At 44.2% G+C, this 15504-nt stretch overlaps 1 protein-coding gene across 1 annotated transcript in view; it reads right to left on the reverse strand.

Moving 5' to 3' along the window:
- LOC128972644 (vascular endothelial growth factor receptor kdr-like) overlaps positions 1-15504 on the reverse strand; it is a 149848-nt gene that overhangs the window by 59569 nt on the left and 74775 nt on the right. The window contains exons 9-10 of the mRNA XM_054388721.1: positions 14155-14330; positions 786-936 (exon numbers count right to left, since the gene is read on the reverse strand). Of these exons, the coding sequence (XP_054244696.1) occupies positions 786-936; positions 14155-14330 (327 nt within the window). The remainder of the gene's footprint in view (positions 1-785; positions 937-14154; positions 14331-15504) is intronic.

Below are 15504 nucleotides of genomic sequence, written 5' to 3' on the forward strand. Positions count from 1 at the left end.
TATGGCTCCTGTCTGTGCCCTGGGGCTACCAGGGGAAGCGTTGAGCCAAGACCTCTGTCTGTAGATTATTCTGCTCATGCAACAGCAGGAGCAAAGAAAATGTCTGCCTGAATAAGGTGAATCTCAAAAAGCATCTTGAGTTTTAACTTTCCTCATTTCTCTCTAACAGTTTTGACCCAGTGACTTCCTTCTGCATCTTCACACCTCAGGCTGCCTCCAGACTTGAGCAAAGAAGGGCCTTCAGGAAGCTGTGAAGACTTGGCTACCTTTTTCAGCTTCTGCAACACAGATTCTGCCACAGGAGCCCATGCTCAGCATGCACTAGAGAAGACAGTTCTTAGAAAGTGGCATCGATTCCATATGGCAAATCAGTGAAGCCAAGCCTTTAGCAGGTTTGTCTGACAATAGCTCTTAGAGGAGAAAAAGGTGTGGTACCTCCACACCCGACTGATTTTTCTTTGCCAGCCACATAGTCTGCATCCAAGAAGTTTAAGAAAAGACCAAGTAAGTCAGAGGGACATTGCTGGTCAAGTTAAAGAGAATTCAACCCTGATCTTTAGTCACTTTAAACTTGACACAATTCTGATAATACAGAAGGTGCTTGTAACTCCAAAAAACCATAAGCCACCAGATGCCTGCTGGGTTCATAACCCTTGAGATCTTTAGGTGAGGAATCATTGCTTCTGATTTCTAACTCAAATAAATAGGATGTACTGGAAAGTAAAACTGACTTGAAACTACCAAACTCTTTTGCAACATATTCGTCCATAGGAAGATCCACTTACAGCGTGTCTGTGAGGCTGCAGGGCTGCCACTTCCACTCAACCTTGGGGTCAGGATTCCCACTCACGGTGCACTGGATCTTGTGTTTGCTTCTTAATTCCACCCGCTCGATCTTGTCAAAATCAGTTTCCTTTTCATAGATTTTGGGTCTCTCTAAAGAAAAAGAAAAAAACACAACACAACAGAAAAATCAATGCAAGTCATGAAATCATAGAATGGTTTGGGTTGGAAGGGTGTGGTGTTTCAGAAAATACATTGAAATGCTGCCACATCCATCTGAATTGCTTCCAAATGGCACCCTGGACCTGCTATACTTGGAAAATTCATGCTGTGAAAAGTCTATTGGTCAGATGCTGCAGGATCAGGCTGTTAGTCTATGTACTGTGGACAAAACAGCATTTCTGATGTCACCTTCTGAGAGGAACCCTTTCAGCAGCTGCTGAACATTGTAACTGTTAGACAGGTTCTCACCAGGGCTTTGGAAAACAAGTTTTTTCCACACAGAATCCCAGCATGATGGGGGTTGGAAGGGACCTCTGGAGATCATCCAGTCCAACCCCTCTGCTAAAGCACGGACACCCAGAGCAGGTTGCCCAGGGTCACAATGTCCAGGTGGGTTTAGAATCTCTGCAGAGAGGGAGACTCCACAGCCTCTCTGGCATTTCCAGGGTTCCAGCACCCTCACACCAAAGAATTTTTTCCTTATGACCTTTTGTTCTGAAAACTTTGCTTTCTTTTTTTTTTTCATATACATATAACATGCAGTGGATGAAGGCTAGGAGAAAGAAAAGAAGTGGTGGGGAGAAAGCACTTGTAGAGCAATGCCAGGACAGTCTCACCACCAGCAAACCCATTAAAAATGTCACTGCATTATTCACATCTGGAGGGGTTGCAAGATCACACCCTTGGACTGGAAATCTCTCAAGAGCAAACTTTTGTGTGACACTTTCAGGGCTGCCTGTTGCCAGCAGGAAAGAAATTCTGTGTCCCATCTCCTTCCAGCTCCCACGGGAACACGCGAAAAATGAGAAATAACGCCAAAAAAGCCCCAAAGTGAAGTGAACTTTTCCTAACCTCAGAGAGGGTGGGTTTGAGTTTGGGGTGAAAGCACAGGCTCTTCCCTTATGCAGACAGCTCTGCCCATCCTTGGCCATATCTCTTTGTCTGCTTCTCATAACAGGAAATCAAACAGATTTATTGGTCAGGGTCCCTCTGTGGAACACCTCTGAGCAGCCAAGCGTGGCTGCTTTGCACTCAGGCCTTTTGACAAGTTGGGAAGTGAATGTAGATTAGATTTCTATTTTTTGGGTTAACTTATTTTTTCTGCTGTCAAGGAGGCCCCAGATATGTAAATATGAGCTACTGCCCACCTCATCAATCTTGAGACCTTTCCCTCTCTTTTAGAATAGCTTTATTTTTCCCTTCCAGCCCTCTGCTCTTATGAGAGGGCTGACCAGGCTGATCCCATGTCTTAATGGGATCTTCACTTTCCATTTCTCATGGTTACCAGGTCAGGCTCTGAAAGATCTTTTGACCTCATCATTGCTTGAAAATACATCAGCCTTTCTTTCTTCACCCTTTGAAAGAAGTATTGGCTCTAGCTGGTTCAGCCATATCCTAACTCCCATGATAGAATAAAATATTAGCTGTTGGAAGGAAACTTCATCAGATCTTGATTAGCATCCCCAAATGACAGGTCTTGTTTGGCTTTGCTCTTGTGTTCCCTTTTGCTTTGTTGATCCCCTTTGGCTGAATCTTATTTCTCCATGTGCCTATAGATGATGTTCTCTCAGGCTCCAAAAATCCACTCCTCACTCCTCTGTCCCTTCAGACAGGGAGAGGGATTGTCTTTTAATGGAGAAGAAGATGAAGGACAGAGCAAATGGGAGAGTACTTCAAACTGCAGTTGGGGTCTCTCAAACTCACATCCTCAACTGGAACATAGACGCAAGATTTTCCTGCACCATGTTGCTCTAGGTTGTGCAAGCTATTGCTGATCAAGTGCTTTGAGATTTGTGAGCAAATACTGGGACTAATGTTGAGTTTCCTTGTGGCTGGCATCTCATTTCCCATCAGTAAATTATTTCTGATCATAACAATAATTTTATGAAACTCCCTGGGGAGAGAAGCATATTTTTCATTCTCTTGGTCATTTTTCATCTCAGTCTCAATTCCTGTGTTTGGCGTGTCTGGACTGACCTCAAAAGCTTGATCTTCACTTGGAGGAAGAAACTCTGAGTTCAGAGTGAAAGGTTACTCAAGTGTTATGTGAAAGATTACTCAAGTGTTGTGCTTTCTGGACTATAGGGTCAAAGCTTTACTCATTTAGAGAAGGAGAAAGTATGTTTGTATGTTTTTTTGTGTGTGAAAGGCTATAGGGGGGAGCAAGATTTGATTACAATCCATTAATATGAAGAGATTTTTCTATGCTCTTAGTGGAATGATGAACATGTTGAGTGTCATTTGAATGCTAAAAAAGAAATAATAATTTTATCTAATTCAAGGAAGAACATACATGAGTGACGAATTAGTTCTGAATTCCCCAATTACTTTACTGCATGGCACTATTAAAGATTACTTGAAACCTCAAATGAGTCAAAATGATTCATCAAATGAAATAATTATTATTTAAGAGGGTTAAGCAATTATTTGCTTAAAAGTTGAGGAGCTGGCTAAAAATGCCTCCCCATCATTTCTTTCACAGTACCTTAGAACACAGTGTGGGGTTGTAGCTAATTATGGGCATGACACTCAAATTGAAACAATTTTTATAAGTGTCTCTCTTTGTAGTACTGGTGATAGGTGTCATTCTGCACGTGGCTTTTCCTGCCATGCTGCTGCAGTGGGGAATAGGCCATTCCAAAATGGTGTATTATCATAGAGTCATGGAATTGTTTTGATTGGAAGAGACCTTTAAGTTCATCAAGTCCAACCATGAACCTGGCACTGCCAGGTCACCACTAAACCACATCCCTGAGCACCACATTTACATGACTTTTAAACCTGTTCAGGGATGTCCAACCTAAATCTCCACTGGTGCAACTTGAGGCCATTTCCTCTTGTCCTATCATTTGTTACTTGGGAGATCGACTCCCATCTGGCTCCAGCCTCCTTTTCTCCTTTCTGAACAATCCCAGTTCCCTCAGGTGCTCCTCAGAAGACTTGTGCTCTAGAATTCTCTTTGCTACTAGGGAGAATCTCTTGGGGAGATTCCAATTGGACTCTGTAAGAAAACATTTCCCTGTGAGAACAGTGAGACACTGGAATCATCTCCCAAGGGAAGGATTTGGTTCCTCTACATAGGACATTTTTAAGACTCGGATTGACAGGGTACTGGGCCGACTCATCTCAACTAGACTATTTACCTAGAAAGGTTGGACCAAGGTGATCCTTGGGGTCCCTTCCAACCTGGTATTCTGTGATTCTGTGCCTCTGTGTGATTCTGTGCTTGTGAGGATGTTGGCTTTGGCTCTGGCACACTGCAGGTTTGTGATGTGGAATGGGGGGGACTTGGAGCAGATTTTTTAGGTTGAAGATTTACCAAACATCTTCATGCTGTCATAGGCATTTTATTTTTTTATTGTGACCCTTGAAGGCACCTGAAGCTTTTCCATTCACTTTGCTTGCTGCTAACCCAAATCCTATTCACAGAAGCTGCCTCAATCAGTGATGGAAACAAGTTTCTTGGCTGCTGTGATGGGTACTGGCCTTTTAGATTTGCTCAGACTCTGTCTAGATTGTTGGCTTAGTGAGTTGGTGCCTATAGCAGTCTCACCTGTGAAAAGTGTCTTCACATGAGCATGAAGAGGAGGTTTTAGCCTAAAGCTGGTGGTTATTGAAGGTGATGATTGAAGATAGACCTAGTGGTGTAGTTCTCAGATAACCCTCTCCCTCCTCCAAGCTGTGCTTTGCTGTCTTTCTTATGTTTGCCTACTAAGCATCATGGTGGATTATGCACAAGCTCCTGTTTATCTTCACTCATGTTTAGGTGTGAGGTAAGGCTGGCAGTTGAAATTTATTTATAAGCACTGCCAAAATGCAAGCATGTTTCTGAATGCCCCTTAAATGATGCATCTGAGGTGTGGATTTTATCCACACACTCAATTTCCATTGGTTTTGCTGATTTTGAAGCATGCAAAATAAAATGGGGAATGGAGAGTTTGAGCAGGCAATGAACTAGTGGCAGTATAGGAGTGGAGTAAACAAGCAAGCAGCCTCTGCACAGACTCTGCAGTGCACCTTCTCTCCTCTGCAAGTGCAGTGCTGAGGCCTCCTCTCTTGAAGCACCAGAGCCTGACCTACAGCACCTTCTGCTTTCCTGACCTTGGGCTCACTGAACACCTTCCTACAGAGCTTTGCCCCCAGCCAGTCATCCTGCCTGCTACAGGTAGTGCTGAACTGCAAGAGGTCTTTAAATACGCTTCACATCTGACCGGAACTATCCCTTGCTATCCCTTATCTCAACATCTTCCTTCCCTCTCCCCCCCAGCACCGCAATCTTTCAGCCTCTGCCTCCCATCCCTTGGCCATTTCTCTCCCCAGGCTGAGTTTTCTCAAGCAGAAGCCAAACAAACCTTAAAAGCTTTCATGTCTCTGTCTGCTTTTGGAATGGGCAATGTTCAGATGGCTTTAAATGTATCAAAATAAACGGGCTTTTTGTCCTCCCTGCCTCAAGTGTGATTGTATCCTCAACTTGCTTTGCAGAGGTGCAATTGCTGGTGTGAGAGCTGACCTGAATAACTAAAGACCTGACTGCTGCTGCACTGTGAAATGTAACCAAAAAGCAATCTGCTTACTGTAAATTTCAAACTGATCAGCATTATGGAGATCTCACCTTACTTTCTAGTGTTATCTTTGGTTTGTGGCATTAGGAGCAAATCATATGTACAAGGATTAGGACATTAACCCTTCTGCAAGAGAGTCCTCTAGGTTTTAAATTCACTGCAGATGTTATTTGCTGGTTGCAGTTGTCACCTAAAGGAACATCCCAAATATAGAGGACAGCATAGAGAAAGTTCCCTGAAAGTTCTTAGAGCAACTTTGCTTTACTTCCAGTGACTTCTGACTGAACTGCTCTTTACATACCTCCCCAGCACCATTTAAACTGGGTTTCCAAAAACCTTTTCACATTAAGCATATCATTAAAATAATTTAAGAGTGGTCCACTGAGGCATTCGGTCTCAACCTTCGGTACTTTGCTGGACATGGGGCTTCATTAAAACTCCTGATAGAGTGGCAACTTGTTTTCTAGTTGTTTTGTTTTCCAGAAGCCCAAATAATTTGGACTTTAGTCTTTCATCTGATGTTTGTGAAGGACTTCAGTGGAAATAGAAGCTCTACAAGTTCAGCTAGGTGAATTTTTTACAAGGGCTTGTTTTGATAGGATGAGAGGGACTGGATTTAAGTTTGAGGGGGGAGAGATTTAGACTGGAGATTAGGAAAAAAATCTTTACAGTGAAAGTGGTGAGACACTGAAACAGGTTGCCCAAGGCAGTTGTGGATGCTCCCTCCCTGGAGGTGTTCAAGGACAGGGCCTTGAGCAACCTACTCTAGTAGGTGGTGTCCCTGCCCATGGCCATGAGGGTTTGAACTAGATAATTTTTAAGGTGCATTCCAACACCAAACCATTCTATAATTCTATGAATATTCTGTGAGGTGGATATAGAAAGCTCATTAATTAATCCAAATTTGGACTGGTCAAGTGGGAAAAATGGAATGAAATTCCCACCAAAGTAAAACCACTTTGTCTGTTTTGGGCTTACAAGTCATCTCTGTGGTTTGCTTGCTTGCTTGTATCTTTTTTTTTTTTTGTTATTGTTAAAGGGAAAGAAAGAAAAAAAAATTAATAAAAAGAGTTAAATGACCTGAAAACAAAACTTTTGTTTCAAGCTGAACAGAACATTGTGTTTGACCCCAGCTGATTTTGGGTGGTTGTCTTTGTTCCATTCCGTTTGCTTTTCAGTTTTATTCTGTGCAGTACTACACACACAAAGCTGCTATGAAGTGGGTGCACAGCATTGTCCCCAGGGTACCTCTTGAGGAAGCAGATGCCAAGACAAAATGAGTGGCCAAAATCTCTCCATGAGTCAGTACCACAGCCAGGAATAGAATTAGGGTCACCGATTATCGGTCGCTTGCCTAATCTCCAGCACACACACCCTGCTGCTCCATTGTAACCTGCTGCTATGGGCTGGGAATGCCAGCAGGGTGGGAGCATAGGAAGAGAAACCCTGCAGCTGGATACTTTGTGAGCAAATATTAAGAAGAATCTCAGGGCACTTGACCTACTCTACAGGGAATTTTGTTGTTAAAATGGCCATGCAGCTTGCTTTTGGTTTTTCTGACCTTATGCTGTCATTTTGGGATGCATCTGTCTTCTTGTAGGAAGAAAGCTGTTCTGTTCCTGTTCCACCTTTCCCTTTTCAATCACAGAGTCCCAGCATGATGGTGGTTGGAAGGGACCTCTGGGGATCATCTAGTCTAACCCTCTGCTCAAGCAGGAGCACCCACAGCAGCTTGCCCAGGATCACAATGTCCAGGTGGGTTTGGAATCTCTCCAGAGAAAGAGACTACACAACCTCTCTGGGCAGCCTGCTCCAGGGCTCCAGCACCCTCACACCAAAGAATTTTCTCCTGCTCTTCACGTGGAACCTCCTGGGTTCCAGTTTGTCCTGTTGCCCTTGTCCTGTCCCTGGGCACCACTGAGAAGAGTCTGGCCCCATCCTGTTGCCCCCCACCCTTTAGCTCTTGCTGTATATTGACAAGATCCCATCTCAGGCTGCTCTATTCTAGACTAAACAGCCCCAGGTCTTTCAGCCTTCCTCCTCACAGTCCCCTTATCATCTTTGTAGCCTCCACTGGACTCTCTCCAGTAGTTCCCTGTTCCTCTTGACCTGGGGAGCCCAGAGCTGGACCCAGGACTCCAGGTGTGGCCTCACTAGGGCAAAGTATAGAGGAAGGAGAACCTCCCTCAACCTGCTGGCCACACTCTTCTTAATGCACATTACTGGCTCATAGTGAACTTGTCCACCAGTGCTTTTAGGTCCTTCTCCACAGAGCTGAGTAGTTCAACCCCAGTGCAGCCAACCTCTGTCCAGAAAAAATAAACAAACCCAGGGTTTGCTCATGCCTGTCTCTCCCCATCTTATTTTCCATGGCTGAACAGAAAGCAAAAGCAAACCTGTAATGATCAACTGCTTAATTTTTCCCAGATCAGACAGCTCTCTAGGATTTTGTCTCTGCCCTTTGCCTGCTTTTCAGAAGAGAAAATGTCCAGTTAATGTACCTGCATTGTTGGCTGGGAGACAGCATGCAAGCCACATGCTGCCACTCTCTGCCTTTCCCCCACCACTCTGTCTTTTGGAGGCCGTCAGAGGGAGATTGGTGCTGCAGAGACATGAGGTGAATGCTTCAGATTTTGCTGGCAAACTCCAGCAGGCCCCCACCTTCCTCTTCCTGAAATTGCTTTGGCTATTTCCAACAGGATGAAAGTAGCTCATCTGACTTGTGCATTAGGGGTTGTCCTGGGAGCCCATGAGGCTGAGCAGGGGTTGGACCATGGAGCTGCAAGTGTGCAGAGTTTGAGTGATGTCACCGAGAGATTTCTTTGTATTTTGCTAGTAATTAGTGTGGTGGAAAGTCTGTGCTGCTGTATTCTTTCTTTTCTTTCATATATCTCCCAGAAAAAGACAGTTGTTTCTCTCCTACCTCTCTCTGATAAACGAGACTTGAAGGATAGACTGGAGCCTGTATCTCTTTAGCCTTGCTCTTCTCAACTGAGTATCCTGCCTACCCAAAGCACTGGTTACAGCCATACCCAGGAGGGAAGCTAAGCTGGGGGAGGAGCATGTGGGAACAGCAGTGGAATGGAGACAGGCTGTGTTTTATTTTGAGATTTCTAGCTTGCTTGGCTAGCCCAAGAGATGGAAAATCAGATTTTCTACTTTGACTTTTCCTGAATGGGTCATCCTGCAAGGAACAGCACAGGAGATGAATGTGATACACCAGGGAAAAACAGTCCTGGCAGCATACTGAAATGTGCAGGCGAGGTGAAGGTCAAACACAGAATCCCAGGATGGTGAAGTTTGGAAGGGATGCCTGGAGATCATCCAGTCCAACCAATCTGCTGAAGCAGGGTCACCCACAGCAGCTTGCCCAGGATCAATGTGTCCAGGTGGGTTTGGAATTTCTCCAGGGAAGGACCTCTCTGGGCAGGCTGCTGCAGGGCTCCAGCACCCTCACACCAAAGAATTTTCTCCTCATCTTAAGATGGAACTTTCTTGATTCCACTTGGTGCCCATTGCCCCTTGTGCTGTCAGTGGGCACCACTGAGAAGAGTCTGGTCCCATCCTCTTGCCCCCCACCCTTTAGCTCTTGCTGAGCATTGATCAGATCCCCTCACCGGCTGCTCTTGCCCAGGCTGAAGAGTCCCAGATCTCTCAGCCTTCATTGTGTTGTGTAGTCCTTCTTCTGGTATCTGGCTCAGTGCTTTAATCCAAACATTGGTTGGGTTTGCTCTAATAATCCAACGAAATTCATATTTCTTACAGTGCAGCAGTGTCCAGCTTAGGGATTTCAGTGTTTCTTCCATGCACAAAGGACTGTGAGAGTCTCCACTCTGTCTTCAACTCTTTAATTGGGAACTATCACTCTCAGAGCTCTTTTGCTTTGAACTGGCATAGCCCAAATGTGTTTGCCTCATCTTGAAGCTCATTTCTCTCTTCAGACTCTTTCTCAGTCCGGCTGAGGTGATGGGGTATTGTTCACATGGATCACTGTGTATTTATTAACTTCTGTGGAGATCACTGGGGACTCCTTTGATGTCAACTCATCCCTTGCAAGCCAAAATAGGTCAGGCACAGAAGTCTCTTTGCCTTTGATTTTAAACCAAATATGAAAATCTGGCCTGACTGCAGAGTAGGGCAACATCTGCATCAGTAAGTGCTCTGGAGGTAATTCTCCCTAGGAACAAATCAAGGTGTAGCTGGTCACCTCACTGCCATAACAAGGAGCACGTGGCAATGCACATGTGAATTTTCCATGCATCCCCTTTTATTCTAGCCCTTGCCCAGGAGAGAGGGAATTCATAAGGAGCTTGTGAATTACTGCTGCTTATGGCAGGCTGTTTCCAGCACTTAATCCTGCATTTCTTATAGATAGAAGACAAGAGCTTGGGAGATCAAGGACTCTATGAGGGAATGTAATTTCAATTGAGTAGGGCAGCTGGAACCCAAAGCAATATTTGCTGGAAGATGCTTGAGGGAATACAGGAGAAAAAGTCTGGGACAAAAAAGAAAGGCAAAGTGCTGAAGGAGGTTATTCTTCCCATTTTTGAATTAACTTCTGCTTCAGTACAATCTTCACATGCAATGTGATGGTCAGAGCATGCTGACTACTCCAGAAGGGCTCAGCAAGAACCTTGCTCCATGCAGATGACTTTTACAAGGGTGAGAATGAAATGCAGTCTGCTTGCCCATAAGTAGATTGGAAGTTTTTATGTTTGTGTTTTGTTCAGAAACTGCTTTGTACTCCAGCCTGGAATAACTCTTTTCTCCCACATTTCTCCTTCTTGGCTGGCTCAGATGTGCAGCCACCAGCTGTTTGCTAGGATTGTTCCTTCTCCTTGCTCCCTCCCCTTCAAATTCTTCAGGACATTATTTTCTTGAAGCTTTTCTCAATAAGAATTTAATCAAAGAAAACAAAAACACAGCAACCCACAGCTTCTTGGACAGTGTTTGATGTGTAAATATGTAAAGAAGGAGGGTTTTGAACATGCACTCAGCTACCTCCTGGGGACTGGAGTCCTACAATGAGCCAAGGTGACTACACAAGGGAGATATGTGCTCCTGCATGATTAAATTCCAGCTGCGGTGGGCACACACTGGTGACCAGAGACACAGCTAAGCCACTTCTTAAAAAGACATTTTTGGAATAGCAGCAGGATTCTCCCCCAGGCCAGGCAGCATGTTCCTTCCTGCATCTTGTCAACCAGCTCCTCACCTCAGGCCAGCTTTGCTATCAGTTCCCACCCCACAGCTCTGGAGTTAGCTGCCCTCTTTGCTCCTTCATGCCTCTCTGAAGCTGAGATGCTTGATACCTCTGCACACACTCCTCACTTTTATGGCAAAATCAGACTTTAGAGGAGAAATAGCTCCCAATATTTTGTTCATTACTGTGGAATGAGGTGCCCTGAACAGTCAGAACCACTGTGATTGCTACCAGTTAAGTATAAGGGAGGTGACTCCAAGGAAAGCCTGCAGCAGTGCTGGTCTTCCAGCAGGTCAGGAGATGCATGGCATATAAACTCCTGTCCTGCAAGGCTCAAGCTCTTACCATCTTTTTACAAAGGCATGGAGTGACAGGATGAGGGGTGATGGCTTCAAACTGGAAGGAGCTAGATTTAGATTAGACATTAGGAGGAAATTCTTCCCTAGGAGGGTGATGAGGTTGTCCAGATAAGTTACAGAGGTTCAAGCTTGGCAGTGTTCAAAGCCAGATTGGATGGGACCTTGAGCAGCCTGGTCTAGTAGGAGGTGTCCTGGCTCAGGGCATGGAGGTTGGAACTAGATGATCTTTAAGGTCTCTTCCAACCCAACCCATTCTGTGATTCTATGATTCTATGATTCATATCCTGCCTGAAGGTTTCTCTTTTGCTGTCATTAGTATTGAATTAAACACACTGCAAAAATTAATATACCATAATTTGATAACTCCTGCTGCTCTTTGTACTTTGTTCATCAATTCCCAGCACTATTAACCTTCAACCTCCTCGACACCTAGTTCAAGTCAGAGTTAATGGGTTCCTCACAGCACAGTTACTGTCAGTTATGCCACCTGTGATACTCAGGGGCATCAACCATGTATTATTTTGAAGAGATTCACAGGAGAGGGGGCTGTGTGCTCACTTACAATTTCTTCAATGCAATGTCCCCTTGCAGCAACATATTCCAATGACATTTATCTTCTCATTCAAAAGCATATTTACATAATTCTTCATCTTTTCTTTTATAATATAGATCAGAACTCACTTTCACTGATGCAGCTCTGATCTTTAAAACCCTGGTCTTGGCTTTTGGGAAGCAATGCTGTGACCTCAAAAGAACTTGGTACAGGCAAGAGAGATTTCCTAGGTGTTTTATATTGGTCCTGTCTCCAATGTAGGCAAATTCCTCATTGTTTGCAACCTTTATTTCCAAAACTCTTTCTGGGATAAATTTCTTTTACCAGCAAAGAAAGGCTTGCTTCTCTAGAGAGATTCCAAATGCACCTGGACCTTGCGGCCCTGGACAGCCTGCTCTGGGTGACCCTGCTTTACTGGGGGTGGTAGACAAGATGGTCTCCAGAGGACCCTTTCAACCCCACCAGATGTTTAAAAGACACAGAGGTGTGGTGCTGAGGGACATGGTTTAGTGCCAGACTTGGTAGAGTTAGAGAATGGTTGGACTAGACCGTCTTAAAGGTCTTTTCCAACCAAAATAATTCCATGGTTCTCCGATTCTATTAATTGTTTTCTATGCTTCACAGTGCAACATCTTCTCCAACTGGTAACATTCCTACAGCTGCTGGGCTTTGCAGACTCTTCAGAAATGGTGGGTCTGCAATTAAATATTTATTTGTGATGGGAGTCTCTCTCAACAGTACTAACAATGAGCACCATGCATGGCACAGACCACGTGTGAGAGCCAGAATACCATGTCCTTGTACGTCCAGCAAAGATGAAAGGCTTCTTCTGCAGTTAAGAGCATGGGATGGTTTAATCCTGAAATAGCATCTTGCAGATACAAACAAGGTCTGTTTGTTTTTTCTATGCCTATTTGGGGAATGGCTGCTCTTCAAGTAAACATTCTCTTCTGCATGCAACCACCAATATTTACCTTGACAAGATAGTTTATTATCATTCTTAATTTTCTCTTCCTCTGAATGTTTCCGTTCTCTTAACAAGGCAGCAGAACCATTGTATGAATAAACAATCTCAAGTGAACTAATTCCTGCAGCTTAACACATTCTTCCTCATCAGCTGAGGAGTACCTGACCATCAGCATGCCCTCCACTCCTAAATCACACTTAAGTTTATGTAACATTTAAGCTGGTTCAAGCTACCATATCTTATTTAGATTTTTGAATAAGCCAATTGTGCCCAAGTGACAACTTCTCCATTTTTTAGGCATTATTCCTTTCTGAAAGGAGAAAGCTGAAATGAGAAAACCACAAATCAGAGAATCAGAGAATCATTCAGGTTGGAAAAACCTTCTGAGATCATCAAGTCCAACCATCAACCCAATATCACCATGGCCTCTGAACCATGACCCAAAGTGTCATGTCTACATGTTCTTTGAACACCTCCAGGGATGGTAACCCCACAGTCTCCCTGGGCAGCCTGTTCAATGCTGGAAAGTACATGGTGCAGCAATACTTAAATACACAAAACAGGACAATTGAGACCATTTTGGGGTGCAAAGAGGATAAGGATAAAAGAATTCACCACACAAAAGGAAGCAAACCTCTCTCAATAACTTTCTTTATCTCACTGCTGGGGAAATACAAAGGGGAGCACAGCTAACTTCTGCTGAACTTCTGCTTGGCCTCATGATTCAATCTCTGTTGCCAAATATTCAATAGATTAAAAGAGGGAGTGGATGTGCAGAGACAATGTGGCTCTGTCCTCCATTACCCCAGCCAGGGAGATTAATTAATGTGATTCCAGTGTCTATTTTCCCTCTGTGCCAAGTGAACCTGCTTCAGTTCACACCACTTTTTACTTCAGTTTTCTCCAGATTCCCCTCAAGATAAGCCTGTCTCTCAAGTGCTCCCAGCAGATAAATGACAATACACAAAATACAGGCTTAGAAAATATTTCCATAGAGAAATAAAAGACAGGGTATCTTCTCTACAACCTTCCATCAGCCCTATTGGGACTTTTTGTGCCCCAGCAGATGTTCTCCAGAGGTTTGCTCAAACTAGTTTGTAATCTCAAGAGATAAAGCTTCCATCTCTGTGCCCCTAACTTGAAGACCTCACTACTACCTGTCCTCCCAAATTCCTATTCAAATGTAAGTTCACTTTCAAGCCATTTCTGTGGACACTATCTATTTCTGAGGTGCAGTATCTCAGTGGCAAGTGACTTTAGATGAAATAGTTTCAGACTAACTCCTCATAGCAGTTCTCCATTCTGTTGCTTCAACTTAATGTGGGATAAAACGAGGTGGATCTTCAGGGATTCCTAGGTACGGTGGTGATCTGGTAAGCTCTGCAGAGTGCTGTATTAGCTCATGGGGAAATGTCACCCATTCCTGATGATTGGTAAAGTAGGATCACATTAAAAAATGAGAAAGAATCCAGCAGACATCGTTATAAACACCAAGAAGTCCTTACCTGTCACTACCAGCTGCATGGTCAGGTTCTTATAGAGGCCATACTTTGCATTGCTCAAGACGATGGTGTAGTTCCCAGCGTGCTTTGGTCTCACGTCTCTTATGCCCAGTCGGTACTTCGTTGGATCAGGCTCATAACAAGTGTGGTTGTCCATGATTACTTTGCCATCTTTGTACCTGTTTTGAAAGATCCATCAAGGCTCATCATGTACATGCAGAAACCCTCAGAAAACCAGTTACCCAGATGAGGATGAGTAAAGAGTCATCCTTCAGAAACAGGAAGGGAAACACAGATTTATAACCACTGCTTGACCTGGACAGCTCTTCCTTTCTCCTGTCCTAACTGTGAGTAGCCTCTGCAGTGCTGTGCAGTGGCTTCATCCAGCAAACAGGAAAAAGGCATTTGAATGGATCTGAGTGAATGGTGCCTGTCACATAGAATCAGAGAATTGTTCTGGTCGGAAGAGACCTTTAAGACCATTGAGTCCAATCATTAATCCAGCACTGTCAGCATCCTCAACTCTGATCAGAAATGTCCATCTAGATGCCCTGAAGTTCTGCTGGAGGTGCAATAATAAGTTCAGGAAACCAGGGTTAACCTGTTTTAAAGCAATTATTAATGAAGCAGAATTGTCTTTCATAGAATCATGGAGTGGTGAGGGTTGGGAGGGACCTCTGGAGATCATGTAGTCCAGCTCCCCTGCTGATGCAGGCATATCTAGATCAGGTTGCACAGGATCTTGTCCAGGTGGGTCTTGAAGGTCTCCGGAGAAGGAGACTTCACAACATCTCTGAGCAGCCTGGGCCAGCGCTTTGCCTTACAGCAGTTTCTCCTTCAGTTCAAATGAAAGCTCTTGTGTTTTGGTTTGAGTCCTGTCACTGGCCACTACTGAGAAGAGCTCAGCCCCATTCTTGTGACATCTACCATATAGCTATTGATCAGCATTGAGATGATCCTCTCTCAGGTTCTCTTTTCCAACCTAAAGAGCCACAGGTCTCTCAGCTTTTCCTCATAAGAGAGAACATGTGTATATGGCCCTTTCTTGTGCCTGAAAAACCTAAAGCCTGTGACCTGGAGAATTGAGAGCTGAGAGGAAGGTCATAAGCAGACTGCACTGCTAATACAATATGCAGATTTGGATTAGGATTATGAAACAGGCAGGACTTTGCCACACACAGAGCTTTAGACTTGGTGGAAGGAGAAGCTGGGGCATATGTCCTACTGCTTGAGAATGCTGCAAACTTCCTTGACACTCATTTAAACAACTGTACTGAGAGACTTCCAACATCAACAGCTGTAGCTTTGAACACGCAGGGAAGGCAGTGCTGGTGGTCCCAGGCAGCTACCAAG

The sequence above is a fragment of the Indicator indicator genome, chromosome 17 (assembly GCF_027791375.1).
Source record: "Indicator indicator isolate 239-I01 chromosome 17, UM_Iind_1.1, whole genome shotgun sequence".
Taxonomy (NCBI): Eukaryota; Metazoa; Chordata; class Aves; order Piciformes; family Indicatoridae; genus Indicator; species Indicator indicator.